Here is a 19,454-nt window from a genome sequence, read left to right as displayed (position 1 = left end):
AGCGTTACACGGACAGAATTTCGACTTACACCCTTACAACATTCGCTAACATACCCTTATTATTAGAATTATAATTAAAATTAAAATTAAAATATAAATATAAATATATTTACGTATACATATATAGAGAGAGATTGAATTATGGATTTTTTTTGCGATCAAACTGCGTTTGCTTTTATAGGGAATTGAGTTCAGGGGGTCTCCGCGACTCGCGCCCTTTTTGCTCTTCAAACTCCGCGAGTCGCGGAGTTTGTAATTACAGCTCACTCCATTTTGGCTCTTTGTTTACCGACGGTTTATTATATAAATATAATTTATATATAATTTATATAATTAATTATATATTATATTATATTATATTTATATACATAGTTAACTTGTAATTTTTAGTCCGTTGCGTCGAGCGTTGAGAGTTGACTCTGGTCCCGGTTCCGGATTTTCGAACGTCCTTGCGTACAATTTAATATCTTGTACTTTGCGTTTTGAATCTTGTACTCTTGTAATTTCGAGACGTTTCTTATCAATAATTGGAACCTCTTTGATTGTATTTTGTACTTTTGAGCTTTTTGGTCGTTTGCGTCTTCAATTCGTCGAATCTGTCTTTTGTCTTCACCTTTTAATATTTAAACGAATATCACTTGTAAATAGAACAATTGCAACTAAAAGCTTGTCTTTCTTGGGGAATAATGCTATGAAATATATGTTCGTTTTTAGCATTATCATTGACACTTTATCCCCCTGTTTGGGGGGTGGATTTAATTTTGGATAAAGTGTGGGGGTGTTTGTGGTTGAATTTGGAAAGAAAAAAAAGAGGCAAAAAGTCAAAAATACCCCTGGGTACTATTCATTTCCCCTATGCCTTTTAGAATATAGGTATAGTATAATCATCATCCATCCACTTTAAGATATACACACACGGCTAAATTATAAATATCATTGAACAAACGTTGTCTGGTAGTAATCTGATCTCTTTGTAACCGACACCTTCTAATAATTCTTCGAGAATTTTCAAATTAATCTTCTACGCCTATTAAATCGAGCGAATCCAGTACATTAAGCGCATTGGAAGCGCCTTCAATTAACTCTTGATCGGAATTCGACTGTGCGATCTCGCTTTCGCTTTGAGAATTTATTAAAGGATCCATTTCTATATCTTTATTTTTCTTGTGAAAGATGATAAAGTGTAAATTTGTGTGAAAAAATGGTTAGGAGTGTATGTATATTTATAGTGTATAGATTGATTGATAAAAAAAAAAAACCGGCTATTTTCTAACGGATATATCCAAAGTGGCTCCCATTTTCAGCCATGTAAGGATCGTTGTCGGCATGGCTGGTGATGCCTCTCAAAGAATGCTGCCTATCTCGGCCACTCGCTCACCATCATTAACAGGCCCATTTCACAAAATATAGGGAATGGCCTTATAATCCTATTGTAAAACGCAAAAAAAATATTTTCCACTATATAAGGGTCACAAGCTATAAACATATGGTACAGAAATTGCCATATAAAAATACCTATAGATAAACATATATTAAGGGCTTATTATATATAATACTAGTTTTATGAGTTTGTGAATTGCACGACAACTCTATATAATAGTATTTGAAAACGTTGTTATTGGTGCCGGTTAGCTGTATGATACAATTATAATGACGAAATCCTTCATTATTGATAGTATTTTTGTGCTGAAACCAAATGTATTAAAAAATATGTAAGATAAACGCTATTAATGAATACATTTACAAAGAATTAATCAACTGTATATAGTCATTGCTACCAAGTTTACTTTACTTGCTTCAAGACACTAAAAAATGAATATAATTTAATTAAAACAACTACATGTCAACGCGATAGAAAAAACATTCTTGTAATCTATATTCCGCAGCAGTGTGTATGATAATTTTCCAATGATTATATATATGTAAAATTGTTTATCTTAAATATTGTATTTAAAATTAAATGAAAATAAAAGTATTAAAATAAATAAAATAATTAAAATGGACACTGAGAATAGACACTGAACGACACCTCATATTTCTCTCTCCTCAGTCGCTTTCAGTGTCTTTAAAAGACATTGGAAATGGACACCGAAAGACACCCTGAGCTCTAATACTCGGTAATAATTTAATTTAGAGTTGTGTAATATGTTTAAAATGATTTTGGCTAAACATATGTTAGCGACAATTTTTAATAATTTCGAATGATGTGATAATAACGCAATAAATACTCCGTACCATAATAATGAAAGCAAGTGTACTTTGACCATTTATTTCATTATTGGCAATAATAACCCGAGCTCCACCGACATTCTTGACGGCTTCGCCTTTTTCAGTGTTGTCTATCCAACCGGAATCGCATAACCCAATCTTATCTTTCACATCCACGTCCCTCAAGGACCCTTCCAACCAGAACTTAGCCATCTCATTGAAGCTTTGTTTTGCCGGATAAACTAGCGTTCGAGGCTACCCCGAATTCTTTTTTTTTTTTTTTTACTCTAACACAAAACCTAACCATGTAATCAAAGAAGACCTCAGGATCCACTTTAAAAAGACTTACAACTAAAAAACTACCTAAAAAACTAGGAAGGTGATTCGGTTGTTGCACAAAAAACTCCAGCTATACAAAGTTTGTCGAGTCTTCGGGTCGAAAATCATCCAGAGGTTGACCCCAAAAAAGCTGAATAACTCCGCCGGAGAGTAAACCAAATAGTGAAGAATGAGGAAAACAACTCTTACAACGTTAACCCGATGACAATACTTCTTCCAACCCTTACTACCCAAATGATCCCAACCCTTAATCGGCAAACAATCGCAGCCCTAACAACCCAATTGGTAACGGGACACCCAAATTCTGCTATAATTTGAACAACCTCTTTCCCTATCACAACTTGTTAATACATAAATATAGTGGATTTATAAATATAAAGGGAGAAGAGATAAATAAAAAAAATGTACCATATTTGCCATATTTTTTAAAGAGGAAATGAAAGGAAACAAAAAGGAAATGAAAGGAAAACATAAGAAAATGAATGAAACTAGCAATGTTTTGATTTGATGTACTTTTTACATCAGAAAATAAGTGAATTAGAAAGGAATACTATGTTATTTTATCATACAATATTAATTGTTATTGTTATTTATTACAAATAAATCAAACCCCAAAACTTATTATTATTATTATTATTATTATTATTATTATTATTATTATACGTTTGCGTTTTATGTTTACTTTTACGTATTATTATACGTTTGCGTTATATATATATATATATATATATATATATATATATATATATATATATATATATATATATATATATATATATATATATATATATATATATGTGTGTGTGTGTGTGTGTGTGTGTGTGTGTGGGGTTCACTACGGGTAAAAAGTGTGTTAATATAAACCAAATTAACTTGCTAACTTGATATCAGTATTAGTTAGAAAAAATATTCATGGTTGGTCCTAAACTTCATCTTCATCATCGTTCATCATTCTTAAGAATAAGAAATCTAAACTTAAAAACTCTAATTTACAAACACAATTATCAAATTAAACCCATTAAGCAACATACACAAGAGTGGGACCACAAGCCTTTGACTTCTACTTCTTTCTCTGCTAATCGACCAAACCAAGTACCATTGGGGACCAATTCAATCACCACTTCCAATTTAATTTGTTGCTTCTCCTTTTCCTTCTTTCTGTTCGTCGACCGAAACAAACCCCAAGATGGGGCACGGCTGCAAACCCCACCAAAATAACCTCCGTCTTTCTTTTTCTCCATCTTATTCTAAAAAATCCTTGATGAAAAATAATTAAAGAACATTATGTTTGAAACGCATAAATGAAATTTAAGGTCGCCATACATGAATTGCAATTGAAACCCATAAATCCGTCCCCGGTCTGTTCTGTTTGAATTTTCCTGTCAGTTGAGGTCGCCGAAAGTCGTACACTTCGAATATGATGAAGATGTATGAACCGATTTGATCAAGTTTGGTTAAAACCCTTTCGATGTATGAACCAAAAGTCGTCCTCAATCAGATCTCCAAATTTCAAGATTAGGTGAAGTTTTTAAACCCAATCAACGATGATGAATGATGTACAGTTGATTATTTACAATTTACAATAAGTATACCAGCCGAGTGAACCGTAACAGTATGACATCACCGCTGATGTCATGCTGATGTCAGCAATTTTGACTTTTTTCCCTCCATCTCAAATATTTGGTCTAAATGGGTCTATGACCTCTTCCTAGTTTTTTTTTAGAGAATGAATGAATGTACATTGACTTCTTGTGATAACATGAATTTCATATGAATCTGTTATGTTTAACAAGAACATTCCCTGTGATTTAATTTAACGAATTTTTTTAACTTTCCTCAACTTTAGGGATTGTACAAACAAAAAGAGCAAATAATAGGGACTGTTCATATTATTTTTTTCAGTCAAAAAATGACACATAATCAGTTTAACCGGTCTAGCAGTTAACCGGTCACCTTTTGTTTACATTAACACACTTTTTCAAAGTATATAACCTACAATAGTAATTTTTTGAGTATATGGCCTACATCGGGATAAAAAAATAAGTATATAGCCCTTTAGTAGCCTTAACCCAAAATAAGAACACATTATTCAAAAGTTTACGCTCTTTGAATAGGAAAATCATTTGATTCAATACTCAGTTTTGGGAAATATGTTAAACATTTTTTAAGTAGTTTATAGTTAGAACTACTCTGTCTCATATTAATAGTTCTGCTTTTAACTTTTCAGATTCTTCATTGATTAACTTTAACTTTTAATAACTTTTTTTTTTTTTTGTGTTTTATAATATTTGATGAAATTTATATGAATTAGTTTTTTTTATGTATTTTCATTCGATATGATTTTTATCAAATATTATATAATACAAAAAATATTTATTTAAAGTCAAAGTTAAAGAATAAAGACTTTGAAAAATCCAAACATGACTATTAATTTGGGACGGAGGGAATACATATACATATATATTATTAAATGGAAAGTAAATAAAAAATATACTCTTTTTATCTTATAAAAAAAGTCCACATTACTATTTAAATCTGTTACATATTAAATGTTCCTTATTCAAAATAATACTCACTCCGTCCCACACACAAAAAAAAAAAAAAAAAAAAAAAACAGTTCAGTTTGATTTTTTGTTGGATTTAAGATATATTAATAGGTTATCTAATTTGCCATTCATTTAATGTAATTATAATGAGTAACTAATAAATTAATTGCTATATTCATTGTTAAATTTTAAAATTAAAAAGGACATAATTGTAACTTTAATGATATTTAATGATTATTTAGAGTAAATGACAATAATTTTGGGACAAACAAAAATAGTAAGGTGGACAGTTCTTGAGACGGAGGGAGTAGTAAAAAGTTATTGAAACTCCAATTTTTCCCTTTATATATATATATATGAAAGTCAGCAAAACATTTACATATAATTTTTTTGTCTTACTTATTTTGTTAAGAGTATTAATTAATTTGGATAACATATTAAATGGAGGACAAATTAGACATTTTAACCACATAGAAAAATGAATTTTTTTAGTGGGACACACTTTTTTATGTGAGAGACGGGGAGTATAAAATTAGTGTATAGGGGATTTTTATTTTTTTTATTTTTTTAAGAAATATCATCTCGTTATCGAAAGGAAACAAAAAGATGACCAACAAAATTATCGGCATGACTTCACCTTTCTACGGTACCAAACGATATGGGCATATATGCTTGAAACGACAAAATCTGGGTTTCCTTTCAGTATGTAAGAGCAATAACCCAGAAACAAAATATATGAATAAATATGAACACGCAGACAAACTAAAGTAAATTGTACATGTTAAAAATATCAAATTATCTAAGAACAAGTTTTACATGATTTACACAACACGATTTTCAATTTCAAAGGGTTCCCCCAAAAGGCCAAAATCTCCATGGATTTAATTGAGCTCTCTTCCTCTTTATTTTCTCAAGATTCTGCATTTCTTACTCATACTCTTCATTTTTCCAACTGCCACAAACAAAATAATCCATTTTTCCAAACCTAACAAGCTAAATTATACATTAAGACATCATATTAGAGATGGAAAATTACATTCTTAACCTTCTTCATTCGAATCTTTCTAACCACATCCTAGATGGTTACCGGTGATGCCTTCATAGATTTTCCCGATAGGTTAACGCCACCACCTCTGAGAGACAACGTAGGACCTTTCAATGAGCTCGCTTTACTTACTAGATTCGAATCTAGAAATATAACGACAACTGTAATATCATCATGAAAATGGCGCCTTACTCCCCTGTCTATTTTCTTCAAATCTGTATACCTCATCTCTCTCTTTTTTGCTGCCTCCTGTAATGCCGTTTTCAAAAGTCTCCTAGCAATTCCCTGTGCATCATACAAACAATTTTCATTTAACAAACTGTTCATTATACCTGGCAATTGAGACCCAAACACTCAAATTCGGGTCAAATGGGTCAAACATTCGGGTCAATTGGGTCTTGAGAAAAATTAGGCCTAACAATGTAAATGAAAACTTAAAAAAAGATTCAAATAAGTTTCTCTCCAACCTATTGAGTCCTATACAAAAAATGAATGAACGGGTCTAATGGGTATCAATACTCAAAGATCAATAAATAGAAATAGGTCTAATGGGTTTTGTGAATGGGTCTAATGGGTCAAGCATAAAAAGTTTCATCTGTCAAAAATTTATAAAGCATTCATCTTTATATCATTTATTATGTATATTAATGTTTCTTATGTATATTTAATAACCAATAATAACTAAAATAATGTAATAAATGTAAAAAAAAAAGTGATGTAACCCGTTTGACCCATTTGACCCAATTGACCTGTGACCCGTTTCAACCCGTTACCCAAACCGACCCAATCTGAACCATTTTGACCCGTTTAAAAAATTGACCCGTTTGACCTATGACCCATTTCAACCCCCCGTTACCCAAACCGACCCAACCTGACCCGTTTGCCAGGCATACTGTTCATAAATATCTTACTAATGTGGGGCTTTTAAATTATTTTTATTTTTTTTATAAATTCTTGAATAATCAGAATCTGCAGACTTGATCATAATCTATCATATAATCCATATCAATACTGAATTTACAAATGCAAAACAAGCATTACCACTTACGGTTCTTTTAATTGCAGAAAAGTGAAGGCATTTTTCATAAAAGAATTTCATGGATCACTTGACGAACAATAAACATGTTCAAATGTGATATTAAATAAACTAATTTAAAATATAAATTACAATTTTATAATTCATTTGTGTAGTTTTCAACAATTTTCCTTTTCAAAGATAAAAAATTCCTGCTTTTTTATTTTATTTAATTTCTTACTAGTTTTCTAGAGATAAAAAAAATAAAAAAATCCCTCTAGTTTTCAGATTTAAGGAAATGGAAAATAAGGGAATTTATTCGTAACTAAAGGCACTTGTTCTTTTATACCTCGGTCCATTAATAGTTATGTTTTGACTTTTCAAACTTTTTATTTCTTAACTTTGACTTTAAATAACTTTTTTTGTGTTATATGATATTTGATGAAAATTATACTAAATGAAAACACATATAGAACTTAACTTGTTCATATAAATTTCATCAAATATTATATAATACAAAAAGGGTTACTTAAAGTCAAAGCTAAGAATTAAAGACTTTGAAAAGTCAAAACATGACTATCAATTTGGGACGGATGGAGTATACAAAATTGCACATTCTCACAGAGTTAAGACTTACGTTACGCGGGTGATTTTGCACAATATTAACAGCATCCTGATTGCTAAGATGTTCCCAAAGACCATCCGATGCAAATATAACAAACTGATCACTAGGTTCGATTTCATGCACAGATATCGCTGGATCCGCACTAAGTATCGGTCTTTTGATAGGGTCACGTAAACGAAACTTGGTATACAACGGCTCCCTATTGAATTCCGCCTTTTTTAGGTACACGTCACCTATAGATCTTGATATCTGCAACAAAAATTAAAACAATGTGACACACATTACAAACAAAATAAACAGCTAAACAATACAGTAAAACACAATCCGAACCTGTATCAGCCCCTTCACCCGCCACACATTATGTTTCAATACTACTATTTGCGGATCATCGGGATGTAAACTATGAAGTTCTTGTCTAACTGATTCGATACTCGCGTTATGTTCTGTAGATAGTTGAATGCCGATAACCTCCCCAGTTGCCTTCACGGTTTTTCCTAAAACAGCACGCGAGTCACCAGCATTAGCGATGTATAGGGTCCCGCTGCAAATAACACCAACTAAACAACATGTTCCAACTGAAGCTAATTGCGGTTTTACGGTCCATTGTCTAGCTACAACTGATGAAAACCCTTCTTCTGTGGCATGATAAGCTTTGCGAATTACATCCGTTGAAATTGAGTTCTGTTCTGTAGTAAATCCTACAAACGTTTACAGAAAATCATTATGAATTATCAAAGTGTATCGAATATTGACCTACAATTAACCAAAATAAAATTAGGGGTCAAGTGTTTGAAGAAATTTGGAGCTTTATTCATATTGATATTGATACTGTATATAACCAACTTTAATAGTTTCTATCGTATGCATCAAACGTTCACTAGTTGCTATTGTATGTATAAGACTTCTTGATCTTATTACGGTGCCATAGGACCGATTTATTGATGTCATAGATGATGTGGCAACTTATATGGCTGCCACATCAGTAAAAAGGTTAGATGATATAATCACAAGTTTGATACATACAATCGAAACTATTAAGAGTATGACACATACAATTGAATTATGTGTAAAATTTGATACATTTAGAGGTATTTGACTCTAATAAGATTAACACTCACTCTTGAGATTCTGAAAAAGATGATCATTGACATATCGAGAAGTTTCAGGTCCACCATGACCATCATAAACTCCAATGAAGGTCCCGTATGGACCCGAATCTAGAAAGCTTAATGAGCCTGATTCAATCTGGCTTTGATCTTCAAGCAACATATTGGCCTGAACAACAGCCATTGAGTACTCACCATTAATGTGTTTTCCAATGTCTTTATACCAAAGAAGACCTTCCTGCTTGCCAACACCATCTGAACCGTTATTATCATAACGGTCCGATGATGGCAGCCAGCAGGCTTTTAATATGTTTATTAACTTTAATAACATCCCTCATATCTCAACATCCAAAAATGGATGTAAATAACCATAAATCTCCTCAGCCAGGTATCTTCTTTTCACTGCTCAATTATAAATAATAACACACATAATCAAAATTAATGTACAATATAATCATCAAAAGTAACAATCATTTGAAATAAAGAACAGAGATATTTGATCAAAAATGAAGAATGGTAAGTAAGAAGAGAGTTAATCAACAAATCAAACTAACAATCAATCCAATGAGTACAAAGCAAGTAGTCAACCTAATTTAGTCAAATCACTTTTTCTTGGTCAACATTTTGAACAAGAGAGTTAATTGGTCAAATGAAGAATGGTAAGTAAGAAATCCCAAATTTTAACAAAAACCCATAAACAAAATGTTGAAAATTCGCATACCCACATATGAAAAATTATTACTTTATACAAACTGAATTAAATTAGAGGCAAGAAAGAATACTTACAGCTCAAAGTTTGCTACTTTTTTTCTGGGGTTGAGCAACGGAATGATATAGCACTAAACTGATTGAAACCCACAGAAAATTAGAGCAAATTTATGTAAGTTCAGATCTGTAGATCCATTAAAAATCAAAACTTTGTACATACATATATGTAATTATATGAGTGTATGCAAATATTCCCCTATTTTGGTCTCTTCTATGTATAGATATGTATCTGTGTATGTATATATTTATATTTATATTTTATACATATATTGAAGTTTTGTTGTAAGGGGGACAGGAGGAAGAGAGGGAGGAAGGAGAAGATAGAAAAATAATTGAATAGTTGGGTTGAGAAGTCTTTTTTCCCTTTTTAACAAAATCACATCTTTTGGATTTTTATATCAAGAGCTCGTGTTGTGTTTCTTGGTTCATTTTCTTTTCTTATTTTTTTTTAGAGAAAAAAATTTGTTTTTTGATTTTACTTCTTATTATTCAAAAAAAAATTAGGTCTGTTATAAAAGTAATAATTGGATGATAATTTTATTATTATTATAGATATTGCATAGTATATTTTATTTTGAGTATAAATAGGTGTGTTGAGTTAGAGTTTATGGTATGTATTTTTGGTTAACAAAAACACTCTCTCTCTCTAGATTCCAAATGCCACCAAACTCTCATTGTACATTTTTCTATAAATAAAAAACCAATTACTCATACCTTTTTGTTCAACCTTTGTTTTCTCCGTTTTACAGTATCTCTATCTCTATATACCTTCTACAGTCAAGAATCACTAAAGGTAGTTATAAGCCTACTGAATTGTAACACGTTATCAGCACGATTATCTCAACATTTATACTAAATATGGTTGGCTCTGCCACCTAACTAATATATGGTCGGTTATACCACCTAAATGATATATGGTCGACACTGTCGCCTAATTTACATTTATGTTATCTAACATTTATTTATGTATACTAACATTTACATTTATGTTATCTAACATTTATTTATGTATACTAACATTTACATTTATGTTATCTAACATTTATTTATGTATACTAACATTTACAGTTATGTTCACTAACATTTATATTTATGTTATTTAAGTTATATATGGTCGGTTATACCACCTGAATTATATTTTCTGTAATCTAACTCTTATTAACTTCACTAACATTTATATTTATGTTATTTAAGTTATATATGGTCGGTTATACCACCTGAATTATATTTTCTGTAATCTAACTCTTATTAACTTCACTAACATTTATATTTATGTTAATAAGACCTCATGATTGTACGCAACACGTCATTTGACAACACGGTACTTTATGTACGCAACACGTCATTTGACAACACGGTACCATGGGTCGAGATTAATTCCGATCAATGCGAATACGATGGGGTCTTTATATGTTATCTAACATTTATGATTACTTATGCAATTAATCATTATTTATTTCATGCATACTAATGTTTATTCTTAAATTTATAATCTTAAAAGTTAAAATAAAAAAAAGTAGTTTGTATTTTTATTAAAAGTAAATCTTAAAAGTTAAAATAGAAAAAATAGTTTGTATTTTTATTAAAAGTAAATCTTAAAAGTTAAAATAAAAAAGTAGTTTGTATTTTTATTAAAAGTAAATCTTAAAAGTTAAAATAGAAAAAGTAGTTTGTATTTTTATTAAAAGTAAATCTTAAAAGTTAAAATAAAAAAAGTAGTTTGTATTTTTATTAAAAGTAAATCTTAAAAGTTAAAATAGAAAAAATAGTTTGTATTTTTATTAAAAGTAAATCTTAAAAGTTAAAATAAGAAAAGTAGTTTGTATTTTTATTAAAAGTAAATCTTAAAGGTTAAAATAAGAAAAATATATTATAATAATATATATTATAACTTAATATATATTATAATAATATCATTAATAATATAATATAATATGAACCTATATTCCCTTATGATTTTATTATTTGTAATCATACCATTATTCCTTTGTTTACTACTTATGAATCTAAACTAATTCTAATTGCATGTTGTTATTTATCTACGAAAAAAAAATATTATGATTATGATTATGATTATGATTTATGTTGTTCATCTTTCTGAAAATAGAAAATGTCAAACTTATCAAAGCTTGAGTTTGATGCCTTAGACGTATCGGGAACAAACTACACATCATGGGTTATGGACGTAGAAATAAATCTTGGATCATTGGGTATTCTAGAAACTTTAAAAGAAAATAATACTTGTTCCGATCAAGATAAATTAAAATCAATTGCTTTTATTCGCAAACATATTGATACCACCTTAAAACATATGTTTCTCACTATCAAAGATCCATATGTTTTATGGGAAAGTATCAAGAGTAGATTCGATAATCAAAAGGAAATATTACTTCCAGCTGCGAGGGAAGAATGGAGAAATCTAAGGTTCCAAGATTTCAAAAAGGTAAGTGAATACAGCTCGGCCATGTTCAAGATCCGTTCAAAGCTTCAATTCTGTGGTCAAGAAATAAGTGATGCTGATATGATGGAGAAAACTTTCTCCACAATGCATTCTGCAAATATAACTGTGCAAGAAAATTTAAGATTGCAGAATTATAAAACTTTTTCCAAACTTCAAACTTATCTCTTAGTTGCAGAAGTTAATAAAGAATTACTGATGAAAAATCAAGAATCTCGTCCTACCGATGCGCTAGCATTTTCTGAAGCTAATGCTATTAACAATAATAATAATAATAATAAAAGAAGAAATGCACATGGACGAGGGCGTGGAAGAGGTCGTAGCCATATTGGCCAAAACCATCATCATGGAAATTACCATAACAATAATAAAAATCATAACTATGTTCGAAATCACCCTTATGGTAATGGTCGTGGTGGTGGTCGTGGTCGTGGTGGTCGTGGTCGTGGACAAAGAAATAATAATCCACAAAATTATAAAATCCAAACACCATACAATCCCACAAATCACAATGTTGAAGAAGGCTCTTCAAAGAATGTTGAAGATTCTTGTTACCGATGTGGTAAAATTGGCCACTGGTCTAAAAACTGCCGAACAAATCAGCATTCTGTTAATCGGTATCAAGAATTCCTAAAGGGAAAAGGAAAAGAAGCAAATCTTGTGGATGACCTTGATACAAAAATCACTGAGCCAACTTGTGACTACTTTAATGAATAAATTTCTAATATCTATATATATATATATAGATATCCTATTATATGTTCTCGTTAAATAAATGGTTGTAGATTTTCAATCTACACCATATCTAGTTTACTACATATTTCCTTATTATGTGCTATCGTTTGTAACATGTTTTGAATGTAATATATTGATGAATTATATACTCATTATTTGTTTCTCATATTTTTTTTGAAGTTCATGATGTATACTGCTGGAGTAAAAAATCAGTCAAATGGTGGAGATATTTGTATTGCAGACAGTGGTGCCACTCACACCATACTCAAATCTAAAAAATATTTCACAGACTTGAAAGCAACGGAAGGAACTATACATACTATATCAGGTCCTGTGGACTTAATAAAAGGAATGGGAAAGGCAAAATTCATGTTACCAAATGGTACGAATTTTCTGATAAATAATGCCTTATTTTCTCCCATGTCAAAGAGAAATTTGTTAAGTTTCTCTGACATATACCAAAATGGATATGATTATCAGTCAGTGACAACAGAAAATGAAAAATATTTAAGTATCACTGATAAGAATCGTGTAATTGAAAAACTATCAAGACTTCATTCTGGTTTACATTATACACATATAAATGTACCTGAAGTAAATGTGGTAGTTAAAGAAAAATTATGTGATCCTGTAATGATCAGTTTGTGGCATGAGAGATTAGGTCACCCAGGATCAACAATGATGAAAAGAATAATACAAAATACACATGGACATCCATTGGCGGATCAAAGGATCCCTCATGATGCACTTATCCCATGTACATCATGCTCACTTGGAAAGTTGATAATAAGACCATCACCTCTTAAGGTTGAAAAAGAATCACCAATGTTTCTTGAAAGAATTCAAGGTGATATATGTGGACCAATTCATCCACCATGTGGACCATTTAGATATTTTATGGTTCTAATAGACGCATCTAGTAGATGGTCTCATGTTTGTCTATTATCAAGTCGAAATATGGCATTTGCAAAATTTCTTGCTCAAATTATTAAATTGAGAGCACATTTCCCTGATTATACTATTAAAAGGGTGAGACTAGATAATGCCGGTGAGTTTACGTCTCAAGCATTTAATAACTTTTGCATGTCTATTGGGATTATTGTTGAACATCCCGTTGCCCATGTGCATACACATAATGGTTTAGCTGAATCATTAATTAAACGATTGCAGCTAATAGCTAGACCATTGATAATGCGAACAAAACTCCCAGTATCTGTATGGGGCCATGCAATTTTGCATGCTGCATCATTGATTCGCATTAGAGCAAGCGCAAGTCATACATATTCTCCTTTGCAACTTGCTTTTGGTCATCAGCCAAATATTTCCCACCTTAGAACATTTGGTTGTGCGGTTTATGTCCCTATCGCACCACCACAACGCACTAAAATGGGTCCTCAAAGAAGGATGGGAATATATGTTGGATATGAAACATCTTCAATAATAAGATATATTGAACCCATGACGGGTGATGTTTTTACAGCACGTTTTGCCGAATGTCACTTTAATGAAACATTATTCCCTAGATTAGGGGGAGAAATAAAAAATAAAAAAAATGATGTTTCATGGTGTGAACCTCAATTAATGTATCTTGATCCTCGCACAAAAGAATGCGAGATCGAAGTTCAAAAAATAATGCATATGCAAGAACTTGCAAATAAATTGCCTGATGCATTTACAGATACAAAAAGAGTGACTAAATCATATATACCAGCAGCAAATGCTCCAGCTCGAATTGAAATTCCAAAAACTGGCAATAATGTTATTCTTGAGTCTTTGCCACGCCAGAAACGTGGGAGACCAATTGGTTCCAAAGATAAAAATCCTCGGAAAAGAAAATCAGCTGATAATGAGGTAAAAGAAAGTGTTCAAGAAGAACTACAAATCAATACTCCTTCTGCAGAGGAGATTGATGATGTCAATACGGAATTTTCAATCAATTACGCACATTCAAAAATATTATGGAACCGAAATGAAATGAAAAATCTTGATGAGATATTTTCATATAATGTTGCATATGACATCATGAATGATGATGATGATCCAGAACCAAAATCTGTCATGGAATGTCAAAATAGACATGATTGGGATCATTGGAAAGGAGCAATACGAGCTGAATTTGAATCACTCAATAAAAGAAAAGTTTTCGGATCTATCATTCTCACACCTAAAGATGTGAAACCTGTGGGATATAGATGGGTTTTTGTGCGAAAAAGAAATGAGAAAAATGAAGTTACAAGGTATAAAGCTAGACTTGTAGCTCAAGGTTTTTCTCAAAGACCGGGAATTGATTATGAGGAAACTTATTCTCCTGTTATGGATGCAATTACTTTTAGATACTTAATCAGCCTGGCAGTTTCTGAAAATTTAGAAATGCATCTCATGGATGTTGTGACTGCTTATCTTTATGGATCACTTGATAGTGATATATATATGAAGATACCTGAAGGATTTAAGGTATCAGAAGCAACCAATGCAAAACCCAAAGAAATGTACTCAATCAAGTTACAAAGGTCTTTATATGGGTTGAAACAATCGGGTCGCATGTGGTATAAACGATTAAGTGATTACTTGATAAGCAAAGGGTATACCAATAATCTTATTTGCCCATGTGTTTTCATTAAGAAAACAACATCCGGATATGTGATCATAGCTGTTTATGTTGATGATCTTAATATCATAGGTACAAATAAAGAGATCCATGAAGCCATTCAACTTCTAAAGAAAGAATTTAAAATGAAAGATCTCGGAAAAACCAAGTATTGCCTTAGTTTACAAATTGAACATATGCCTAATGGTTTACTTGTACATCAAACAACATATACTGAAAAGATTTTAAAACGTTTTAATATGGACAAGGCAAAACCATTAAGTACTCCTATGGTTATTAGATCACTTAATGTTGACACTGATCCATTTCGTAAAGATCATGAAGATATCCTGGGACCAGAAGTTCCATATCTTAGTGCAATTGGAGCTCTTATGTATCTTACAAATTGTACAAGACCTGACATTTCTTTTGCAGTTAATTTGTTGGCAAGGTTCAGCTCAGCTCCTACCAAAAGACACTGGAATGGGATCAAACACATATTTCGATACCTTCGAGGAACTACTGATTTAGGATTATTTTATTCTAATGAATCAAAACAAGATTTGGTTGGTTATGCAGATGCAGGTTATTTATCTGATCCACATAAAGCTAAATCTCAAAATGGATATGTATTCCTAAATGGAGGTACCGCAATATCATGGCGTTCTCAAAAACAAACACTTGTTGCAACATCATCAAATCATGCCGAAGTAATTGCATTACATGAAGCCAGTCGGGAATGTTTTTGGTTGAGATCAATGACACAACTCATTACTGATTCTTGTGGACTAGAACGCAATAAAAGTTCAACAACTATCTATGAAGATAATGTAGCTTGCATAACACAGATGAAAGAAGGGTATATCAAAAGTGACCGAACAAAACATATACCCCCTAGATTCTTCTCATACACTCAAAATCTCATTAAGGACAACCAGATTGAAATGAGATATGTTCAGTCCAGCAAAAACTCTGCTGACCTTTTCACCAAAGCACTTCCAACTGCTATTTTCAGAACACACGTTCATAATATTGGCATGATGCATGTTTAGAAGATGTAACAACTCAGGCGTTGCCTACTTGAGGGGGAGTCAACTCTATGCTGCACTCTTTTTCCCTTAGCTAAAGTTTTATCCCAAAGGGTTTTCTTTAGCAAGGTTTTTAACGAGGCAGTACTAGTTATTCACTAATAAAATTATCATCCAAGGGGGAGTGTTATAAAAGTAATAATTGGATGATAATTTTATTATTATTATAGATATTGCATAGTATATTTTATTTTGAGTATAAATATGTGTGTTGAGTTAGAGTTTATGGTATGTATTTTTGGTTAACAAAAACACTCTCTCTCTCTAGATTCCAAATGCCACCAAACTCTCATTGTACATTTTTCTATAAATAAAAAACCAATTACTCATACCTTTTTGTTCAACCTTTGTTTTCTCCGTTTTACAGTATCTCTATCTCTATATACCTTCTACAGTCAAGAATCACTAAAGGTAGTTATAAGCCTACTGAATTATAACAAGGTCAAATAAATAGTTTTAAAAAGGAAAAATTTAGTCATCTCGTACGTATTTTTGGTAAGATATTACTTAAGAATTAAACATTATATCAATTTAAATTTAAAACTAAGTTATATGATACAATCTGATTTGACTAAGACAATTTTGTTGTTAGTATTATGTTTCCCAACAATGATAGATGTGTGATATTTTAATATTCATTCGTATTTGTATTAGTTACGGAGTATAGGAATTCGAAATAATTATATAATTAGTAACTATATAATTAATAATGTAGTAATTAATAACTATATAATTAGGGGAATGATTCTCACACACACTTTTTTTATCCTCACACACCAATTGAGTATTATTAGAAGAGTAAAAGGTTAAAATAGGTGTGTGAGGATCAAAAAAATGTGTGTGAGAATCATCCCCATATAATTATAATTAATTATAATTAGTTATTTAAGATAAGATTGTAATTTTCTTTTATTTTTGAAATGCAAACCTTGTAAATTAGTGTACAAACTAGAGGCAAAGCATAACATTGGAATGCAATGCCCCAAAACACGACGTCTAATATTTACTTAGTTAATACATGAATTATGACTAAGATAAGCTGCCTAGTCGATATCAATATATGATGCCGGATTTGATAACCACACGAGCCAATCAAGTTTATGACCTTTCAACGTCCGCGATATCCACTCGAACGTTTTAACTTGAATTTCGTTTACCGACACCGGAGCACTCATGTCTTTATTTTGAAAGACTTTCATGTTCCGGTTCTTCCAAAGTAAATACGCACTCACCCATTCCACTGCTTGCCAAATTTTCGAGCCAAGAGTGATCTACCGTTTAGAGGTCGTTATCACAAATAGGACATCTAACACTATGCAAGTCGATCCCTCTTTTATTCAATTCAACACGAACCGGAATACGTTTTAATAGAGCTCTCCATACAAACAATTCAATATTTTTGGGAACAGGGTTATTTTTTATTGTTTCTTCTCGAGATGTACCTGCGATATTGAGGACTTCTACATTGATAGCATCAGTTAATTTTTAACAATAAAAATGTCATTCGATTCAATAGTCTATCGAAATGAGTCCTGATTATGCATGTCATGAGTTACTATAGCAAGTTGCTCACAAAGGTTTTCGAATTCAGTTTGCGTTCTGCCACCAGGTGCTCAAATCCAATCCCACGTGAAACTGATGTCGGCTGCCGCAGAAGAACACCCACGATCCTTGACTTTAACATTTTTATCCGCTTTCAATCTGAATAATCTCGGGTATGTGATACATAATCAATCGATACCGCACCAATGTTCATTTCAAAATGAAGTTGTACCACCATTACCAATGACTTTTTTAAAGAGTACACAAAGGGAATGTGTAGCTCGTTAATTTTTGAACCTGTAATCACAATGTTATTCCAAATGCCAACAGTTGGAACATGAGCTAGCCCACAATCCGGCCGAAGGCCATCGTCAATTTCATAAATACTACGTATAATTTTAGTCCACAAGCAATCGATTTCGATTTTAAACCTCCACCACCATTTATTCAATAGTGCGAAATTGTTACTTTTTAATGAACCAATGTTTAGACCCCCGTAAGGTACTAATCAGAATTCAACTCAAATGCTAAAATGAAAGAGACTTGCATGATATCATTTATGCAAATATATTAAAAGTTTTTAACTCATGAAAAAGGATGACATACATATTGTTTTCTTTATAGATATAAAAGATTTCTTCTTAAAATAAATAACTTTACTCTCTATATTATTATTACTACTACTACTAGCTTAATGCCCTCGAATTTGCGGGGTTTTCGTATGAGACTAATTGAGAATAAATTTGAAACTTCATAAACTGATATTTTATATTATTTAAATGATTGATGCTACGCAAATATAAACATGACCCACATCCAAAAACAACAATTTTGACCCACATCCAAAGACCCGATATATGTTTTTTTTAATAGCAGAAAAGCGAACTTCTTTTGAATCAAATCAACCCGAAAATAGGCGACTGTCGCATTTGATCAATTATATACGGCAACATATAAGTTGAATATTTTGATAAGACAATAAAATTTAAAGTCGAAGTGATCAATTTCACCCACTCAACAACATCCCATGTAAGACCCGAATTTCACCTTTTCAACATCATCCGATGTATGGGCATTATCGAAATTGTGATGATTCGAGTAAAGTAGCTTTATATATAATAAGCTCGTTTGATTACAAAGCAAAAGAAAATATAATAGTAACCTATTAATGTCAGTTTGTTTGTAGTACTAATAGATAGTTACATTATTAGTTTAGAGTTGAATTTGTAAAAAAAATATAAGTTTTTACACATTGATAACCATGATAACCATCACAAAGACCATTAGCTCTTCTGAAACAATTAACATAAAGCACACATGCGTCTTTTTAAACGGGGCATTATAAGCATACCAACATTAAAAAGGACAAACAGAACAATTAAAGGTAAACAT

The 19,454-nt window shown here is 31.4% G+C and overlaps 1 protein-coding gene across 1 annotated transcript; it reads right to left on the bottom strand.

The window, feature by feature from the left end:
• Window positions 1-5,849: 5,849 nt before the first annotated feature.
• Window positions 5,850-9,917, bottom strand: LOC139896569 (probable protein phosphatase 2C 46). Its single transcript, XM_071879212.1, has 5 exons — window positions 9,671-9,917; window positions 8,897-9,286; window positions 8,109-8,476; window positions 7,791-8,027; window positions 5,850-6,423 (listed from the first exon to the last, which is right to left on the bottom strand). The coding sequence occupies exons 2-5, from the start codon at window positions 9,213-9,215 to the stop codon at window positions 6,169-6,171; spliced, it is 1,179 nt and encodes a 392-aa protein (XP_071735313.1). The 5' UTR covers window positions 9,216-9,286; window positions 9,671-9,917; the 3' UTR covers window positions 5,850-6,168.
• Window positions 9,918-19,454: the final 9,537 nt, after the last annotated feature.

The sequence above is a fragment of the Rutidosis leptorrhynchoides genome, chromosome 3, assembly GCF_046630445.1.
Source record: "Rutidosis leptorrhynchoides isolate AG116_Rl617_1_P2 chromosome 3, CSIRO_AGI_Rlap_v1, whole genome shotgun sequence".
Taxonomy (NCBI): Eukaryota; Viridiplantae; Streptophyta; class Magnoliopsida; order Asterales; family Asteraceae; genus Rutidosis; species Rutidosis leptorrhynchoides.
This window is presented reverse-complemented; position numbering and strand designations above follow the sequence as displayed.